Below are 20,311 nucleotides of genomic sequence, written 5' to 3' on the forward strand. Positions count from 1 at the left end.
CAATGCCTGGATTTATATTTGTGCTTTGTCAAGAACTATAGTAATGGTGAATCAGTAGTATCTTCTAATCTGTTCTCTCTCCCACACGTAGGTTATCCATGCAGATCCACCGAGCCCAGGACTTCGATTCATCTCATGCATTCAGTCATTGAATAACGGCCTTTAATCAAAAAAAATACTTCTATCCACCTAAGATGCCTGGTGACTAATAAAGACCCCTAGGAGAAGAAGTCTAACTAGCTAGACACAACAGAGTCTAGGGAAACATTCAAAGACAGTATGGATCAAATGACATCTCTAATCAAATGATCATTAGCAGGAGCATTTTGTGTCCTGTTGCAGATCCTGATGGATCACTGTCCTTTACCCAGCTAACATGCTCTATTAGTCTTATTCAAGAAACAATGTTTCACAGCAGGCTTTAAAACCAGGACAAATCAGAACTTGTCAACCCATGAGTAAAGCACGGCACAGTTATTTGCTAAAGTGATAAGGTGATATTTTCTAAAGACTGGAAAAGTACAAGAAAGCAAGTAAATGCCCTTTTCCACTGTGGCATTAACATGAGACTACATGCCTCATCTTCCTAAGGAGAAGATTCTTAAAAGCCACACTTACAGCTCAATTAAATATCATGCAATTCAATGGGAAATCTGTAGAAAACCACCTACCAAGGTATATATTTCTCCTCTGTACTGTCCTTTGCCCATAACCCTCCCATGCTCACAAGTAGCGCTCTCACACCCAGTCTTTTAACAGCACTGGTACTGATGCAAGTGCAAAGGGTTACAGGCAACCCCCACGATCTACTCTATGGATTAAGCTATGACCAAGTCTCTGTGACTACTGCATACAATCTGTGGACTCCAAGAGGTAGTGAAAGTTACTGGACCATAAAGAAGGAATAGAGGAAAGGATCTGGGCCTCCAGGATCCTTAAATAAGTAGAAAAGTATACTTAAAGTGGGCCAAAGTACCTAACCTTATTGGATAAAGCTGTCCACAGCCTCTTGAGCCTTACATTAAATAAAAACAGCAACTCACCCTTTGACCTGGTAAACCAGGGACTCCAGGCTTGCCTTCAGAACCAGCCTCTCCCTTTAAAAGTGAAAAGTTTTAGAAAGTGAACTGAGTGAGAAAAACTAATGAACTATATAACCATTTCCTAGCTGTTTTGTGCTACCATTACTGCATGGCTACCTAGATAACTCTTACCTGATAATTACGTTGTCCTGCGAGCAGAAGAGAATAAGAAAACAGGATAGAGAAAAGTGACAATGCCCTGATTAAATACAGAGCACACAACTATATTTAAATTACATAATTAAAACCAGAAGCAGCAGTGACAGTCTGAACTGAGATATCCTGCAGAGTTGTGTTGCAAAATATAACTAGAATAAGGTACAATTAAGTCAAAAGTAAGAATGCTGGTATGTCTAAATTGTTGCAAAAAATTGTGTTGAAACACAAATACACATACCCAATTCTTATTTTTCATCCAAAGAATATTTTAGCCAGGATATTGTGGCATAAAGCCAACCCCTTTTACAGCAACCGTTCTCTGATCTTCGTTACATGATAGTTTACAAGTTAACAGTGAGTGCCTCTCTGAGATGCGCTGAATGCCCATACAGCTCTTCAGGAGATTAGAAATAGAAAAACAATCAGGTTCTGCATGACAACAGCCTCGAGGCAATGTCTGCCTCTGTGCAATGACTGCCCATGTCCTGGCTGCCACCTCTGTATGTTCAGAGTGGCCATCCACAGCAGGAGACCTTCTCTCAGCAGGGAAGAAAACAGGAGGCTGGAAGGCACTGTTTAAGATCACAGTGCCTGAATAATATATAAGATTTTGCATGTATGCCTCACACCAGTCTGAATTTCAGCTTCTGGGAATTGCAAGCAGTGAGCGAAAAACTTACCGGAGGCCCAGGAAGTCCAGGTTGGCCTTGTGGTCCTCGCGGCCCAGGCTCTCCCTACAGAAATATTTTTTTTTAAAAAGCGTTAAAATATCTGTATGAAAAATTATATGGGCACATTAGTCTTGTTGGCCATCTTTACAGAACCTATACCACCCCTTTCTTCATAGGTTCCAAAGAACCAGTGCAGAGACCAGCTGGTTTTCTCCTTAATCCTTCAGCTACTTGAATTATCAGCACTCATTAGACTGTACACAGACTGATCCACCCACGTTCAGTAGGCATTTATCCATAACTGGCTCTTTATTTTTCAAAGGTAGTAACTCTACCGAAGACACTGGGCTATCCTGGATATTCCAATAAAACACTGTGGGTTGGGGTTCAGTGGTGGAGAAAAGCAATTGTTGCAAAAACAGCTTCCACAGGCATTTCGCCCAAGCCAGTACAACTGTGAAGGGCTTTAAAGTATCATTTATACAATGCATATAATTATATTAAGTAACAGTTAAATACAAATTATGCAACTACCAACACAAAATCAAAATTTAAATATATTTTATTTATATGTACGACTAACAGACTGAAGCAACAGGTGTCTCTCCTCTATTTGAGTGCCCAGGTTCAGAGACAAACTCAGCATAAAACTCAAATACAGTTTAACTTTCAAACTAATATTTCCCTGGACTTAAAGAATTGTGTAGCTGACTCTCCAATTTATACTTCTCGTTCATGTTAGATTCACCGCATCTGAAAAGGACATTGCCCTTTTTCCTTTCTTGTTTATTTTCTCCACTGTAAATAGGAAAACTTGTTTCTTGATGGCCTGACAATACTCCTATCCACCTTAATTTTGAAGTATTCTTTTAAAGCAAAATCTAATCTAACAGGCAACTGAACTACATAAAAGTATCCTTGCAATGGAAGAAAAGATATTGAATCTCTCTTACTTGCTCTCCTTTTAGGCCTTCAGTGTGTACCTGCAATAAAAATGCAGAGTCATAAAGGTAAAAAGGGGAAAGAACACAGCAGGTGCCAGAGGTATGATGGTTCCCCACAGCGCACTTTTCTCCCCTCGCCATTCCCTCAAGATGCACGCTAACTGCTGCAGCTCTTCAAATCCTGCTGCGGGCGGGGGGATACCTTCTATTTAAACAGCTCAGACTGACACAAGGTTTGCACACCTATGAAATGATTTGCATGGCTGTATGAACAGTAAGAACTTAATTCATTATCTCATTGGTATAAATAAGTTAGTAAATTCCCCAGCTCTTGTCTTGTTTTAAATTACAAAGATCTATTGAATGCAGAAGGCATCGTATAAACAGCAGGCTGACTGGATATGGTGCATGCTCAGCCTGTTCTCCACCCACCTCCTGGAACTTCAGGCTCACTTTCAGGTTTTATACGTATCTTTCAAAATCTCTTGGCAACTACTGTCACATCATTAATTTCACATTTAAGCAGGGCAGTAAAAGGCTCTTACCCAAACAGGTTTTTTTCAGAGCTCTTTCCTTCTCCCTCCTTTGCTTTCTACCACATTCAGGGTAAGGAAATAGCCTGCTGCCTTTCTCATGATTGCCAGGGAGCTTCTCATTCTTGTCTTTAGCACCCAGTCCTTCTTTGGCACAGTGCTACAGTTAACATCGCTCGTATCAGTGGCCCTTTAATGCTTTCTACAAATAGTCCAAGAGTGCTGTTTCCTAATTTTAATCCTATTTTTTTGAAAGTAAAAGAGATACTCCTCAACTGCTTTGTTACCAGCCCCTGCAGAACTCAGTTGTAGACCTCTCCTTCTGCATACTTTGTGGTAAATCTTCTTTCTCCATTCAGTTGGAGATAATGCCTTCATACAGACAACACTAACCTCTGGATATCCTTACATTCCTGATAGTGACACCTCTGGCATCAGTGAAGGCATTGCCGAAGGCAGAGGGATGCACAAAGGCACGTAAATCTAGTGCCACAGGAAAGATCAACCCCCCTCTCCTATTTTCTCCGTTTTCTTTTTTGTCATTGCTTTCCTGATTTCAGCACATCAGGTCCTAGTTGTCTCATATTCCACCAGGACTTTTTCAGATATAAGCCAAAGAAAGACCATTCCCCCTTGTCAGAAATTGCCTTTTTCTTCTCCTGTCCCAGCTCTCACATCCAGCCCATGACAAAGGCACTCAGTAATTCAACTCAATTCCAAACATTCATTTGCTTTTATAAGTTTCACAGGCTCTAATTTCCAAAGGTGACTAGGCATCAACTCAACAAGTGTCCTGGAAGCCACACAGTCCTGTCACAGTATTGCTCTCTCTGATGCACCTGAGGCAATGCTTTCATTGCCTCTTCAAGTCCTGGTCTTCACATTTCAAAATCTCCCAAAATTGTGGTGATGCATTCCGTGTTGAAACCCATCACTTGCCTTCTTCAAAAATCTTCACTGCATTAAATATAACTTTTTTTGAAAAAACATTTAAGAACATCTCTCATTTAGTAAAGTCCTCTCACCCCCAGCTTCCATTTTCTCTTCTCAGGCAGTAATGCCTACGATGTTTGAGAAAGCTAAAAAAAAATTCTTACCGAAAAGCCAGGCAATCCTGGAAGTCCTGGTTCACCCTGAAGGGAAACATGAAAGAAATGAAAAAAAACATAACATAACGTAACACAGAACACAACATAGCACAATACATAACATAACGCAAAACAAAAGCAAACCTCTGAGCATGTTTTCCAATGGCTGTTGTACACTCTTATTTTCAATACCATCCTGTAATTAATAGATATGAACGTGCAATCCCAATTAACTCTGCTTTCTCTGTCCCGCAGATGAATACATGCAAGAACTGCTTCTGGTCTGTGTTACTGTGATGATATACATTGATTTTAATGACATTTGGTGACATAAAATGAATGATGCACTGGATGCACCATAACATTAAATTTGAGGTTCAAAAAACTTATAATTGGTGTACACATACCACACAAATAAACCTGATTGATGCTTAGATCCCTAACAGAGTCTGCAGGATGGATATTTAGAGGCCAAAATGCTTTCGCTTGTTAAAGAGAAAAAAATCTGTGCAAGAAAAAAAGAAGTGTGAAATGATACCATTTTCCCTAAGTCATTTTATAGAGCAGAATCACATAGAAACATATAGGTTGGAAAAGACACTTAAGATTATGGAATCCAACCATTAACCTAGCACTGCCAAGTCCACCACTAAACCATGACTCTAAGCACAATGTCTACACATCTTTTAAATACCTCCAGGGATGGTCACTCAATCACTTCCCTGGGAAGCCTGTTACAATGCTTGATAACCCTTTCAGTGAAGAAATTTCTTCTAATATCCAATCTAAACCTCCCCTGCCACAACTTGAGATCATTTCCTCTTGTCCTATCACTTGTTATTTGGGAGAAGAGACCAACACCCACCTCACTACAAGCCCCCTTCAGGTAGTTGTAGAGAGCAATCAGGTCTCCCCTCAGCCTCCTTTTCTCCAGACTAAACAACCCCAGTTCCCTCAGCCACTCCTCATAAGACTTCTGCTCTAGACCCTTCACCAGCTTCGTTGCCCTTCTCTGGACACGCTCCAGCGCCTCCATGTCTTTCTTGTAGCAAGGGGCCCAAAACTGAACACAGTATTCAAGGTGCGGCCTCACCAGTGCCGAGTACAGGGGAACAACCACCTCCCTGCTCCTGCTGGCCACGCTATTTCTGATACAGGCCAGGATGCCGTTGGCCTTCTTGGCCACCTGGGCACACTGCTGGCTCGTATTCAGCCGGCTGTAAACCAGCACCCCCAGGTCCTTTTTTCCACCGGGCAGCTTTCCAGCCACTCTTCCCCAAGCCTGTAGCGCTGCATGGGGTTGTTGTGACCCAAGTGCAGGACCCAGCACTTGGCCCTGTTGAACCTCATACAACTGGCCTCGGCCCATTGATCCAGCCTGTCCAGATCCCTCTGCAGAGCCTTCCTACCCTCGAGCAGATCAACACTGCTGCCCAACTTGGTGTCATCTGCAAACTTACTGAGGGTGCACTCGATGCCCTTATCCAGATCATTGATAAAGACATTAAACAGAACTGGCCCCAAAACCGAGCCCTGGGGAACACCACTGGTGACCGGCTGCCAACTGGATGTAACTCCATTCACCACAACTCTTTGGCCCCAGCCATCCAGCCAGCTTTTTACCCAGTGAAGCGTACACCCGTCCAAGCCCCGAGCAGCCAGTTTCTCCAGGAGAATGCTGTGGGAAATGGTGTCAAAGGCTTTACTGAAGTCCAGGTAGACAACATCCACAACCTCTCCCTCATCCACTAAGCAGGTCACCTTGTCAGAGAAGGAGATCAGGTGAGTCAAGCAGCACCTGCCTTTCATAAACCCATACTGACTGGGCCTGATCACCTGGTTGTCCTATACGTGCCATGTGATGGCACTTAAGATGATCTGCTCCATAGCCTTCCCTGGCACCAAGGTCAGACTGACAGGTCTGTAGTTCCCTGGATCCTCCTTCCAGCCCTTCTTGTAGCTGGGTGTCACATCTGCTAACTTGGGCATCATGCTATAAGTGTTTGCAGGACACTGAAATGCTACACCCTCTTTACATAATTTATTGCCAACTAGGCTATCAGTTTTTTGCAGCCCGTTTTTCTCCAGCAGCATGCACCATTTATTATGCTTTAAGACTAAGCATCCAGAAGGTGTATCCTTTACTTTAGGTGCAGACTAATGCAAAAATTATCATATAGCTTCCTTTCACACTTTGTTTATTCATTACTCATGTAGGTCTCCGAATGACCCAGCATATATTTCATGCTCTTTCCTCTTAAGACAATTTTAATTACTATTTGTTATTTATTCTAAAGAGAGTCCATACTATGCCAAAAGGACTGAAGAAACACTCATCAGCTGCACTGAAAATAATGGAGCAAGCAGCTCAACATCTTCTGGAAGCACCAAATGCATCCACTTCAGAGATATGGATGAAGTGTTATGAACTCAAGATTGCTCTCTGCTGCACACATGCTGGAGCACAAAGATCTTGTTGCTTTTATCACCTCAATGAATGTGCCCTACTCATAGGTGCTTCTGAAACCTCATCTAAAGCTGTTGAATCTGAGTAGGAAAGTAATGGGAAATAGAGGGATATCCTTCTGCATACTCGGATGAGGGTCACTGCCTTATGTGGAGGAGAAAAGGAAAAAAGAATATCCAGAACTGGGCATGCATTTCCACTCATGCTAAAGAACTGGGTAGGAAATACCAAAACCACAACATCACTTCTAGCAGAGAGGGAAACATAAGGCTGCCCTGAAAACTCTAACAACTTTGTAAAATAATGAGGTCAAAATTGCTGCTGAGAGTAGTGAATAATTATTTTGCAGGTTAACAGGGTTGGGGTCATTCGACTGGCACTTTCTGAGTCAATTCTACATCTCCGGGGTCAGAAAACCAGCATCTACACAAACATATTGACATTTCTCATCACCTTTCTTAGGTGAGGAAGCTTTCCTGAGCCAAACTACTCTCTGCTTCCTTCTACTCCCACTATGAGGGTTAAACTGAGAGCAGAGGAGCTATAACCAGACACAATTTAACACTCAGTTATACCCATTTCAGACTGAAGCAACATCAGAAAAGTGAAACATTTAAATGCATATAAGCTTCATTTATACACAAACGAAATAAATATTAGGCCAACAGCCCTGATATTTCCAGCACAGGGGGCCCAAGGAGGAATTAACAAATGCGTGTCCAAACACCTCCCATGCACCCCAGCCCAACTCACCTTTTCTCCTTTGGTCCCGCTGGCACCTGGAGGGCCCGGGCTGCCAGCAGGGCCCTATAAACAGGTAAAATGGAGAGAAAAATCTTTGGTTTACATACTGCAGGTCATCAGTTGCCATTCCCTTAAAGTACAGGAGAAACATAAGGCTGCAGGTTTGGGTATCAGCAGCACAGTTATGTCCCATTGCACTGGCATAGCAGCTAATACAACACATGAGGCTGCTTTGGCTCTGCTGCATAGAGAGGAAGGGGAATAAGGATGGAGATGTCACAGCAGCCACGATAACAGCAATCCAATTTCAGATGGTTCAGAAGGATTGCAATTCAGGGAGTACATCAGTGTCAAACACAAAATTTAGGATAAAATTCAGGCATGAAGATTTGCCCGCTGCTAGGTGTCTAGACATGAAAAAGGCAAAAAACCTTTCAGAAAAACCCAACTTCTGTAATAGGGTGTCACTTGGAAAAATTGTTCCTTAGATGTAGTAAACAATCAGCATCCACTTTCACATCCCTCTGCAATTTCTCACTTCATCTACATTTGCTGCAAGTATAAACCAGTCCTGTAAACCATGTAATGGGCATAGTGAACATAGTTCATTGTGATTTCAGTGCCACATCTAGCACTGGAAAACATTTCCATCTTGTAAGGATAGTGATAAACACTAACTAGACAAATACTTCTCGGTAGAGGGTAAACCGTGGCTGAGGAACAGAGCGGAGAGAAAGTGATGATTAACTGTCAAATCCCCCATGAAGAATCAGAAGAACATTTAGTGAAAAAATGTCTATAACCTCACACAGAAGAAGATGCAGATTTAACAAAGATTAAGACTGCTGATGATACTATACCTTGCCATCTAAATACAAAAGACACATCTGATATGGAAACAAAAATACTTCCCAACAAAACCAAGTTGAAACTCTGGCTGCTATAAGAGCGAGAGCAAGGCACTTGGGCAGCATGCGGCTCCCATGCTTGTCAAGTACATTCAGGTCAGACCCCAGCAGCTGCTTTGTCCGTGTGAGCTGCAGGATCAAACCACCTGAAGATGAACTATCCTGAGGATTCGACGTGCAGCTCCTCCACCTCTGCAACTGCAAAAACATGCCTCCAGATGATCCCTTCCAGAGAGGGAAACAGCAAGGGCTAGTGAATAGGATGCAGATGCAGCAGCCTGGAGGCTTCAGGCTCAAGGGTGGCAGTGATTAGCTGCATGGCTTTTGCAAATCACTTTTTAGCCTCTGCTTCTTACTCTGTCCTATGCTATTTAGACCAGAAGATCCTTGGGAGTAAAGGATGCCTCTCATTAGGTATCATAACCTGGGTGATGAAAACGGTCTTGTGGGATCTACAGATAGCAGCTTTAGACAAAGCATTATCTGTCTAATCAGCAGAAATGTACTGATCTTTTAGACCATTTTCTGGTTTCATCTCGTCTTAAAAATGTAAATAGTTCCAAGCCTTTCTTATTGAAAACAAACCAAATATACTAAATCCAGTTCTCTACCTTTCATGCTGTCGGAGGGAAAAAAAAGTTTCTAAAAATCAGGCTTAAACAACTGAATTTTTATATGTGCTTCCTCATGTCTTTAATGAAAATTAAGACAAACATCTAACCTATCCTGTTTAAAGGACTGCCATTTCCTTTAAGTGTATAATGCATTGCAATTTAATTCTAAAACCAAACAAACAAAAAAAAGAAAACTGTGATCCTTTGAATAGGGAGTTCAAAAACTGCTGATGGAGCAGGGTCTTGCCATGACTTAGCAGCCACCCAGGATGTCTCAGTTTTAGAGTCAACCTCCACTTGTTCCAAAGAAAAGCCTCATAGCTGTTGAGTATTTGCCACGTACCTGTTTCCCCTCCACACCTGGCTTTCCAGGGAACCCATCTAGGCCTTGCTCTCCCTAGAAAAAGAAGAGAAAGAACCACCATAGCTCAAATCCATGGTGTTTAGGTCACCACTGTGCAAGAGATATCCATGTTATCCATTCCATGAGTAAGGAATGAGAGAGATTCAAGCCAGCCCAATAGAGAAAATGGCTAAAGTCCCCACATTTGTACTATGAAAACTTGCTGCGACCAGAAGCAGTTGTGTGCCAGGTTTCCACAATGGCATCCTTCCTCTGCTTGCTGAGGTGGGTTCATGTAAACTGGACAAAGTGCACCAGGAGAACATTTAGCCCGGAATAGCTCTTACAAAAAATAATGAATCCACCATCCAGCAATAGCTCATTTTTAACCAGTTAAGAAAACCCTTTCATTTCTCACCCTTGCTTTCTGTAACCTGGGGGAACAATTAAACTATTCCTATATGTCTTCAGAGTTGGGCAGTGCACAAAGTCCACAGGCAAACTATTCCACTACTTTATTTTTAATACCTGAAGATACGTTTTTTTCTCCCCTGTACCTAAACCTGACTTTTTCTTGCTACAGTTTCAGACTAGTATGTCTTTCCCTAACCCGCCACAGAGAACAGACTGTTGCCTTCATCTTTACAATGTCCTTTTATGTATCTGAAGACTTACAAGACTCCCCCTTCAAACTTCTCTAGAGTAAACAACCTCAATACTTTCAACTTTTCTTCATGGACATGTTTTTCAGACCTGCGATCATTTTTGTTGCTTTCATTTGTGCACTTCCCAATTTTTTCCACATCTTCATTGTAGCTAGGTGCCCGAAACTGGACACAGCTGAGGCTAACTTTGAGCAGAAAGATTATTTAATGTTTTATAGAGTACAACTCCTTAATCAGTTGCTCCCGATCCGTAGCAGTGCGCAATTTGTTCTCCTACACATACGAAGCATCCTGCAGCTGCCCCTTCTCAATGTCATTTTCTGCTTTGGGGGATTATGCTTTCAAGATGATTTTGAATTCTGACCCCGACCTCTACCATACTTCCACATTCAAGCTTAACATATTCCATATTTTATAATCCAGGTCCTTGATGGAGATGATGACTAGATCAATGACATACTCCCTACTGAACTTCACTCTTCTCTTACAGATTGTGCCCCTTGCCCATTCCAGCCTCTTTAGTTTAAAACTCTTTGAAATAGGGACTTCCTCTTACTCTGTAAAATGCTTAAAGCTTTGTAAAATGAAACATTGATTTTGCTTGGATCCTGCACACAAAGCTGAATATAAATTATCAAATATGCACACACAGTGCCACTGTTAACATAAATGTACATGTAAAAACAAATTCTACAAGTACAAGGAGTGACAGCAAAATATTAGCTTTACTCTATTTTTTTTAATGTTTCAGACATTTTAATTCTGATTACTATCCCACAGGATCCCAGTTAGACCTCTGTTATTATCTGCAAACCAACACTTAATGGCACTGGATTTAATTAGCTCCTTTTGAAAACGACATTGATTCAGCAAGTCAGAAATGGATTTGCAAATCAATTTATTTCTTTTTCCCCTTTAAAAAGTCAATCAGTCTTGTAACATAAATGTTATTTCAAAATTATGTATCCAAGGAATGAAATTAGAGAGACCTGTACCCTACAGAAAGCAGCTGAAAACCAGCGTCAGACATCCAGATCCACTTGCTTTTGTGGCAATAGTTTCCACATTAAATGGTTTCCTTTGCACTGACTGAACTACGAGTATCCTGAATTTGAAACTTTCAGTAAGCAACAGTCTGGTGGATTGCTGACAAAATGTGCAGTGTATTCTCAGGAGAATTTTTAACATCGATACACTGCAGCAACGAGTACTTCACACATGCTGTTTTAGCTGCCAAAACAGAAAAGTGTCAATGTTCTTACTGATAGTAATGGGGACTGGGAAAGGCAAATGTATTATTTATACAAATGTATACGATAAAGCTGTTTGAAAACATGCCAAACAATTGTGCTTTCAGTTGTTTCTTCAGAAAAATCTGTCATTATAAATATTTTTCATTCTTTTTTTCCATTCTTTAAAAAAGGCTATTTAGAGAATGGGGTTTTTTTCCAAAAGAAAGAACAAAACCAATAAAGTTTTATTCTCAAATTTTCACATTAAGACTCCATTTCCTTTCTCCTGTGCTCTACTGGTTTTTTTCTGCTTTTAAACCAGTGGAACAAAATGGTGAACAGTCATAAGCAACCAGGGGAAATCCCAATTCCACCGAAACTTTAGTGCTGTTTTCTGACCTCTACCAGTTAGAAAGTGTAATGATTCATCAGAAAAATGATTCCCTAAGAGTCTGCAGGGCCCCAGGAAAAATTGAAGGAGAGCAAACCCACTGCACAGAGGGACCTGGCAGCAGCAGACCAGCCCTGCTGCCTCCTTACACGAGCTTTTCTCCAACACAACAGACAAGGATTTACAGGATGCACACAAGCAGCAAAAGCAATGCCCCATGTCATGTTTAATGTGCCTAAATTAACATGCCAAGTATCACATACATCTATGACGTATGTTGGCAGGGAAGTGCATCATGCTTGTCTCTGCGGAGTCGGTCCTGGGGTCTACAGTGAGCCCACTGGATGCAAAAGGACATGAGGTATCAGTCATTGTGCAGTGGCTCTCCTAAAGTGCAGGTGTAACCCATACTAGTGGATTTGAGAACCTCACTATAAAACCTCAATACTTACATCTGAGGTCCCAGGATATAAGAACATAGCAAGATGTATTATGGGATATTTAGCCTTTTTTTGATACTAGGGTGTAGATTCGATAGACCAATACTCAGTGCATGGGCTAGTGCTGTCAAGTGATATATATAATAAACTTTTCTCCTCAGGCACAAAGAGACACAGGTTGCGTAGGTGTCAGTATTCAAGTTACAGAGTGAAAAGCAGACAAGAAAATATTTGGCCTGCTGAATTCACGCCCACTGTTTTCACAGTAGTACTGACTGGTAGAAGTTCAAGCAATGGCAGTGGGTGCTCTGAGACCATCATTAAAGCCTGGAAAAAATCAAAGTACAATTGTTGTAGCAGAGATCTGGCTGCTTCAGGAAGAAAAAAAAAAAGGGGGGGGGCTCTACTTGTGCATATCCTTTTAATGAAACAAAACCTAATTCATTTCTTCCCCACTTTAATCTTCCTCTAGCTTAGTCAGCTGCCTGCCCACACACAGCTCCAGCTTCCTCTCCCATCACGGTGATGTCAGAAAGATGGATTTTCTTCCGGGAGCCAAATATTCCAGCAGATTAGACAACCTCGCCTCCAGAAAAGCAGCAGAGGCGCGCTGGCTAGACACAACACACTGAGCCAGCCCTGCAAAGGGCTGAGGCAAAAGCACAAAAAAGATGAAGTACAATCCAGCCTTCTGCTCTAGCTGTAGCAGCAAGGATAGGTAATACGAAACTTGGTTGTGGCTACTCCATCATAAACAACAAAATGGACACTGGGAATGGATACCTTAACACATGGTAAAGCAAAACACAATATCTCACACTAAGGGTCTATTGATCATTTTTCCCAGTAGGCAAAAGCTTGGTGTAAATCTCTGTTTCTTCTCCAGAAGGAGATGGAGAATGAGAAATGGGAACAAGGCCGTGCTAGCAAGCTAATAACTCCCTCCTTTGGACAAACACATATAGCCAGATATCACTAAAGATAGCTTGAACACAGGCAAAGCTGCCAGACCAGCACTGAGATATTCCTGTCCCAGGACCAGCTTGAGACATAAGCAAGACAGGACATTGCTCAGGGCTGCAAGCCACTCAGAGCTGGCAAGAAAGGCCCTGCTGCCTGTTTTGCATGCATGAGAAAAGGGGTGACTTGGGCCCAACTGAGAGTCTGGTGATGCCCCATCTCCAGTTGCTTGCTGGGGCACAGGAGTGCACCAGCACCCACTTCTCCGGGCACAGGAGTGCACCAGCATTCACTTCTCCTGGCAGGGACAGCAAAATGCATCTGTGACGGCATTGCTGGGGAGCCTTGAGCACCGCCTGGCAGGTCTGCAGCAGATACATATCTGAGGTCTCTCTGAACACAATGAACAAACTGAAATAATAAAGACATTGTGTTTGCCCAGCTCTCCTTTTAAATGCTTCTTCTAGGTATAATAGACACTTGGTCTCTTTCTTGAACCATAAACGTGGTTCAAATTCCAGAGTGTCCTGTGCTCTGTAAAACAACTATTCCCAGACAGGAGAGAACAGAGAACTGAGAAGCAGCACCAGTTGGATGAAGCCTTTAACATAGAAACTACCTGATACTAACACTGAGCTTATGGTGTTGGGAGAAGACAGAAGCATAGGAAGTTGGATAATCTGAGCAACTGCAGGGAGAGAGGGAAATGCTGGATGCAGACATGGTCAGCAGCAGTCAGTGGTCATTCGCAACTCTCAGACAGCGCACACAATGTGGACACCCTGCTAGATCTCCCCAGTGGCATACCTTCACTCCTCCTCTCTCTCCTCCATCCCTGGCTACACATAGAAAAGAAGTCCCCAAATGTGTGCTTAGTAGACAGCAGAGATACGTAAAGCCCTTCTGCGCTCCTATGGGAGGTCATTCCCAGACACCACCAGGAGCTGCAGCGCAGTGAGGAAACTCCATCATCAATCACCCTCTGGAGCTGCTGGCCTGGCAGCCTGCCCCATCTAACATGCAAAGGCAAAGAGCAGCCTGGCTTTTCCTAGCATGCAGCAGGAATACCTTGTCACCTCTGGTACCCTTTTCTCCTCTTTCTCCTTGTAGACCCTAAAAACAAGAAGAAAAAGAGATTATAAAGCTCAGTCCAAGTAGAGGCATAGTTATCTGCTCTAATTAGTCACCAAATCACTGTGCATGTCTGCACAATCTATTCAAGTGAACCTCAAGGACATTTCCTGTGTTGCCAGTCCTCAAAGTTGGCCACAAGCATGGTCTAAGCAGACTTACAGAGCAGGGATGGCCTGTGGGCCCAAGAACGCCTGTAATATTATATTGCCTGCAGACACATGACCCTCCTGCCAACAGCAGTGTGGAGGAACAGGGAACACACCACAGCTGCAGATGGTCTGGAAAACAACCAGTGCTCTGCATTTTTCATGTTGCTCGTAAACAATGAGGACAGGTAGAGGACGATACTGACGGAAAAACCTATTGCATAAATGAGCAAGAATGCCCATTCCTGGTGGGTTTGGATGCAGTAGCTAGGCGGACAGCAGGTACCTCTGAAAACTGGCAAATGGTAGACAATCCCTGTCCTAGAGGCCCAAGCACATTTTTGTGCTGTGACTCCAATGCCAGTGTTCATCTGGACTGCATAATTCATCTCCTCCCAGGTACACCAAAACCATTTGCTGGGGCTTAGCTAGAAGAAAGACAGCAACGCTAACACAGGCAATTGACTCAATGGGCAGGAACGGATTTCACCTTCCTGTGGTACGGCAAGCACCTTGTATTTTACCTTTATTGTAGCAATGGAGCAACCAACCAGTAGCTACAGGCAGAGGAATACGCTCAGTAAAACTGCCAAAGCTTAAAATGCTTCTTATTCTAATAATACATTTGTATTTAAACTTCAATTTTTTTTACACTATAGCAGAGTCTTATCTTCAAACTAATGAGAGCTACATGTCTGGGTTTATTTGGCCCTTAGGATGACTTAGATAATTAAGATTTTCAGATATCAGGCCATGGTTGACTGTGAGCAAACTCTGTACAGCCCTGACCACCTCTAATAACCCAAACTGAGCCTGCACAGCTTCCCACACTGCCAAGAAATAACCCTACTATTCCCAAAAAGCAAATGGCAGGAGGCTCAAAAATACAAACCCTTTAATGCACTAATAACTATGGGGCCTTCATGTAGACTGAGTAGATGATTATCGCTTTGCTCCTCCCCAGCAGCACAAGCCAAACGTCAATCTTATGATCGAAATGGACAGGACCCTCAGTAACAGTGCACCACGAGAGCTTTGCTTCTCACACAAAAAGGTGACTCAAGGAGCAGGAAGGAAGTGTTCTCGTAGCTTTGTCTGTTTATCTCATTAATAATGCAAGAGTCTACCACATGGGCAGGTAATGCCATCCCCATATTCACTGCATCATCTTCAAGCCTAATACAATTCAGCCTTAGACCATACAGGGAAACAGCATCCACCTGGGCAAAGACAAAAGTGCTCAAGCTCTTTTGAACAAATTGCACCCCTTTGTAGTGAGTTGTAAAGCAAGCCCTCAGCTGGCACAGGGAAATCTTTCAGTGCATGAGCACATCTGGTATGCCACTAAAGTGCACTGATGTATGGTCATAGAATCATAGAATACTTTAGGTTGGAAGGGACCTTTAAAGGTCATCTAGTCCAAGCCCCCTGCAATGAGCAGGGACATCTTCAACTAGATCAGGTTGCTCAGAGCCCTGTCCAATCTGACCTTGAATGTTTCCAGGGATGGGGTATCTACCACCTCTCTGGGCAACCTGCTCCAGTGTTTCACCACCCTCATTGTAAAACATTTCTTCCTTAAATCTAGTCTAAGTCTACCCTCTTTTAGTTTAAAACCATTAGCCCTTGTCCGATTGCAACAGGCCCTACTAAAAAGTCTGTCCCCATCTTTCTTATAAACCCCCTTTAAGTACTGAAAGGCCACAATAAGGTCTCCCTGGAGCCTTTCCTTCTCCAGGCTGAACAACCCCAACTCTTTCAGCCTTTCTTCATAGCAGAGGTGTTCCATCCCTCTAATCATTTTTGTGGCCCTCCTCTGGACCCGCTCCAACAGGTGCATGTCCTTCCTGTGCTGGAGACCCCAGAGCTGCACGGAGTACTTCAGATGGGGTCTTACCAGAGTGGAGTCGAGGGGAGAATCACCTCCCTCGACCTGCTGGTCACGCTTCTTTTGATGCGGCCCAGGGTACGTCTGGCTTTCTGGGCTGTGAGCACAGATTGCTGGCTCACGTCCAGCTTTTCATCCACCAGTATCCCCAAGTCCTTCTCCACAGGGCTGCTCTCAATCCCTTCATCCCCCAGCCTGTATTGACACCGGGAGTTGCTCCGACTCAGTCGGGTCCTTAAATCTCAGAAAATCCAATCAGCCTTTGCAACACCAGCTTAAAGGCTGCCTCCATAATTACTAAGGTGAGACCACAAGACAGAGATGCTAACTTGATTGAATCTGATTTATTTTGCTCTTGCTGTCTTGTTCATTCAAGGCAGGTTCGTCCCTTGAGGCCAAAGGCTATTCCCTGACAGTTTTGAAAATATGATTGGAAACTTGCTGAGAGGGTGGTGTTTATTCTTGGTGTTATGATGAAGTTTTCAAGCACCATATAAATGGTGCATCAACACAGACCAAAGCAATTGCATTACAGTGGAAGCATCACAAAATCACTAGGTGTTCTCTCAGCAATCAAGTCATTTCTACTGACATCTCTCTACTGGCTACAGGTCTGTTCTCATTTAAAGAAGTCAGAAGAAACTCAACGAAGTCAAGAAAATGTCACTATTTGGACATAGTACAGCTAAGTGGTCAGACATACCCTATACTGCTTAATATTAATACTAACACTAATAATAATAATAATAAATATCTGGGCAGAACACAATGAAAAAGTAGAGAAAGTTTCTAGAGTGTTAAAAATTTAACAAGAGACATGACTTACCGGTGCACCTACATAGCCTTTAATTCCTGGAGGACCCTGTTTTCCCTCGGATCCCTGGCAAGGAATTGAGATACAGTAAAACAACAGAAACTGTTTCACAGAAAAGACCAAGAATAAAATCAGTTATTCAGAAATGTAAGTTGCCCTCCTGGGCTCACAGGGGGCAATTGAGGCTTCTCGACTGTCTCAGTGCTAACACAGAGAGCAGTGTCTGACTTCCCAGCTACTTACCCAACGGGACACCCCAATGTTTTCTTCTGTTCCCAGCGCTCAGAAATTAGTAAATTTTATCTTTCTGTTTTCAGTTTTGCCCTACAAAGGCAAACTGTCCCAAGCAAGTTCCTCTACAGGTTATTTCAGAAGTTTTGGCAACATCAGTCGCTCCCTGCCTGTTGTGTGCAGGGTGATTGAGCTTTGTCTTGGCTCCTGAACACAGCATTGGTGGAACAAAGCACAGGCATACATTACTGCAAGCAGTGCAGCAAAGGCCATATCCCAGCATAGATGAAGCACAGACTTCAAAATGTTATATATTTTGAAGAGTAAATGAAAAGAAACAGATCTGAACTATATTGTTGAATGTTTGTTTTCAGCATAAGTGGGAGAAATGCAGGAGGATCAGGTACATTTCAGCAGTCCTTCAGCTGGTTGCACACTGACTTTATCCCTGGAGAAGGTAAACTGAAACGGAGAACACTCTCACTGTGCGCTTTTATGTGTCTTACAATGCCTGCAAATGGTCTGGATCCTCAGCCAACAGGCTCAGCCCTCAGAGCCATCCTATGGAGACAGCCTGGGCCTGACAGGTTGACCATGAGAACTGTTTTGGCATCTTGTATCACCTATTTGACTGATTATTCTCTTACTTATCTCACCTACCTTGCCCCCATCTGGTTAACTCCTGTATTGGGTGGCTGTAGTGGATAAGGCTGTCCAAACTGACCAAGATTTTGTTTTTAAGTCATTTCTATATCTCATATTAATAGATGTTTCTTATTTTAAAAAAATAAAATTAAAAATACAAGATGTGTTTGCAATGAATTATTAGCAGAACTGAGGCTTTTTTGTCCCGATGCGAGTGCCCAGGAGGCTAGTCATGTCACACTGCTGTTCACACTTGCCTTACCCCAGATGACAATCTCATTTGGAGCAGTCGTTAAGCACAGTCCTGGCAGGCTGGCTGGACTGTACTTGGCTATGTTTCACCACTGCTTTAAGGAATGCATTGCCAAAATTCCCTTCCCTCTGCCAGAGAGGACTCGACTTGTTAAAGCAGATGAAGCTGTGCCCTGAAGCAGCTCATCAGCCCAGCTGTAAAGTGGCTGAACCTGTGTTAAGTATGGAAGCAAACCACGTGGCAAACTCAGGGGGGAGATTCACAAACAGGTTAACAAGAACTGGGTTTAAGCACAAGCAAAGGTGGCTCAGATCTGTACAACATCAGGCACGTGAGGACCTCTGCAAGGTCAGGAAGCAGTGCAAGTCCCCTAATGGTAGAGGGAGAGCAGCAGGCATGCACTTAATCTCTCCCTTCAGCCTGCAGAAAAATACTACTATCAAAGTCTAGGCAAGACCCCTACAGAAATAGAGGCCTGCTCCAAGTTGTCCAAATTATGAAAGTCCATAGTCAGTACCATTACATAAAATGTGGTTATAACACTCAGCAAAAATTATAGATAGAGAAACTGAGTTTGTCTGGACAAGAAGAGCTGCTGATCCTACTCAAGGCCTGTGCTGAGATCATGTCTGGTAAACCAGAGAAGCGTGAGACCTTCAACAGCTGAAGCAAACAGGAAGGAAATTTGTCAAAATGAAACTCTTACCTAATACTTTATATTTCAAAGGCTGGATTTTTTTCCCCCCTCTCTCTCTGTTTTTTCTATCAAGTGCAGATAACTGTCAGTTCAGATGGGAATGCTATAGCTATCTTAGTGCCATAGCAACGACAGCCACGAAAAATCTCTTTAACCTTTTATTAAAGATACAGAAAAAAAAGAAGGAAAAGGTTAAATATTTGCTGCAGGATTTTAGAGGCTAAAGGGCCTGGTCTCAAAAATTGAAGCTTTGTTTTACTGCTATAATATCATACAGTGAGGGACCTGAGCTATGGCGTTTTTTCTCTGGACCCACTTACTCCATTTAAATTAACCTCCCAGGTCCCACATATTTACGTGGGGTATTTCTTGCCATCTCAGACCATCTTCTATAACCAGAAGCTCCAACACTGATTAGCACAAGGCTACCTTTGAGAGCTTTTCTTTGTTTCACCAGCTCATAGCCAGCAAGATCACACATCCCTCTTGGTAAGCAATGAAGTTTACCCACCAAGTCTAATGAAAAAGAAAAAAAAACCCAAACACCAAAACCCCCCACATTTTTACAATGAAGACACTGAGCTAGGAACAATCTCCCCTGGAGACTTTACTAAGCAGCAAAAGCAGTAAAACCAGAGAAGACATACTGATGCCATTTCATTTCTGTAACCCATGCATGTACCCTAACGGGCTCATCATCCATTAACGGTACCTCTGTGGATTGAAGTCCTATTACCAGAAGTCTGCAAGACCCTTATCTGTGCGACTGGAAGCTTCACATAATTAACGAGGTCTATAAAAGCTGCAAGGCATCTCCTTAAAAGAAAGTGCTGGCAATTCCCACTGAGGCAAAAGACTGGAAATCCCTCAGCCAAGCAGATAAACAGGGGGCTGTATTTCCTGGGGTGCAGGTACAGCTGCTGAGCCTGCACTGCGTTTGCCTGGCTCAATGCAAATGAAGATGGATTGAGCCGGGAAGGACCACATCCCAACCGACCAGAGAAACTGCAAGGTAGCTCTCCATGGAGCCTGGGGTAGACTCCAGAGCCACTGTATTAATACCGATGATAAAAATAAGTGATCTGGCAACAAAAAAATCATTACTACGGTAATTGGAGATGTGACCTCTCTGATTGCCAACTCCACCCATCTCTACACACTGCAAGTTAGCTGGGCTTTACACTGAGGAGTAAAGGAGGGTGGATCCATATATTAAAGCCCTGTCAGCAAAGTCAGGATTGTTTCTTAAAATAGCTCAGGCC

The 20,311-nt window shown here is 42.9% G+C and overlaps 1 protein-coding gene across 1 annotated transcript in view; it reads right to left on the bottom strand.

The window, feature by feature from the left end:
* COL22A1 (collagen type XXII alpha 1 chain) overlaps nucleotides 1–20,311 on the bottom strand; it is a 209,309-nt gene that overhangs the window by 84,929 nt on the left and 104,069 nt on the right. Inside the window, exons 15-22 of the mRNA XM_069780112.1 lie at nucleotides 17,236–17,289; nucleotides 14,310–14,354; nucleotides 9,554–9,607; nucleotides 7,698–7,751; nucleotides 4,487–4,522; nucleotides 2,866–2,895; nucleotides 1,922–1,975; nucleotides 1,044–1,097 (exon numbers count right to left, since the gene is read on the bottom strand). Coding sequence (XP_069636213.1) covers nucleotides 1,044–1,097; nucleotides 1,922–1,975; nucleotides 2,866–2,895; nucleotides 4,487–4,522; nucleotides 7,698–7,751; nucleotides 9,554–9,607; nucleotides 14,310–14,354; nucleotides 17,236–17,289 — 381 coding nt within the window. The remainder of the gene's footprint in view (nucleotides 1–1,043; nucleotides 1,098–1,921; nucleotides 1,976–2,865; nucleotides 2,896–4,486; nucleotides 4,523–7,697; nucleotides 7,752–9,553; nucleotides 9,608–14,309; nucleotides 14,355–17,235; nucleotides 17,290–20,311) is intronic.

This window comes from Haliaeetus albicilla, chromosome 3 (assembly GCF_947461875.1).
Source record: "Haliaeetus albicilla chromosome 3, bHalAlb1.1, whole genome shotgun sequence".
NCBI lineage: Eukaryota > Metazoa > Chordata > Aves > Accipitriformes > Accipitridae > Haliaeetus > Haliaeetus albicilla.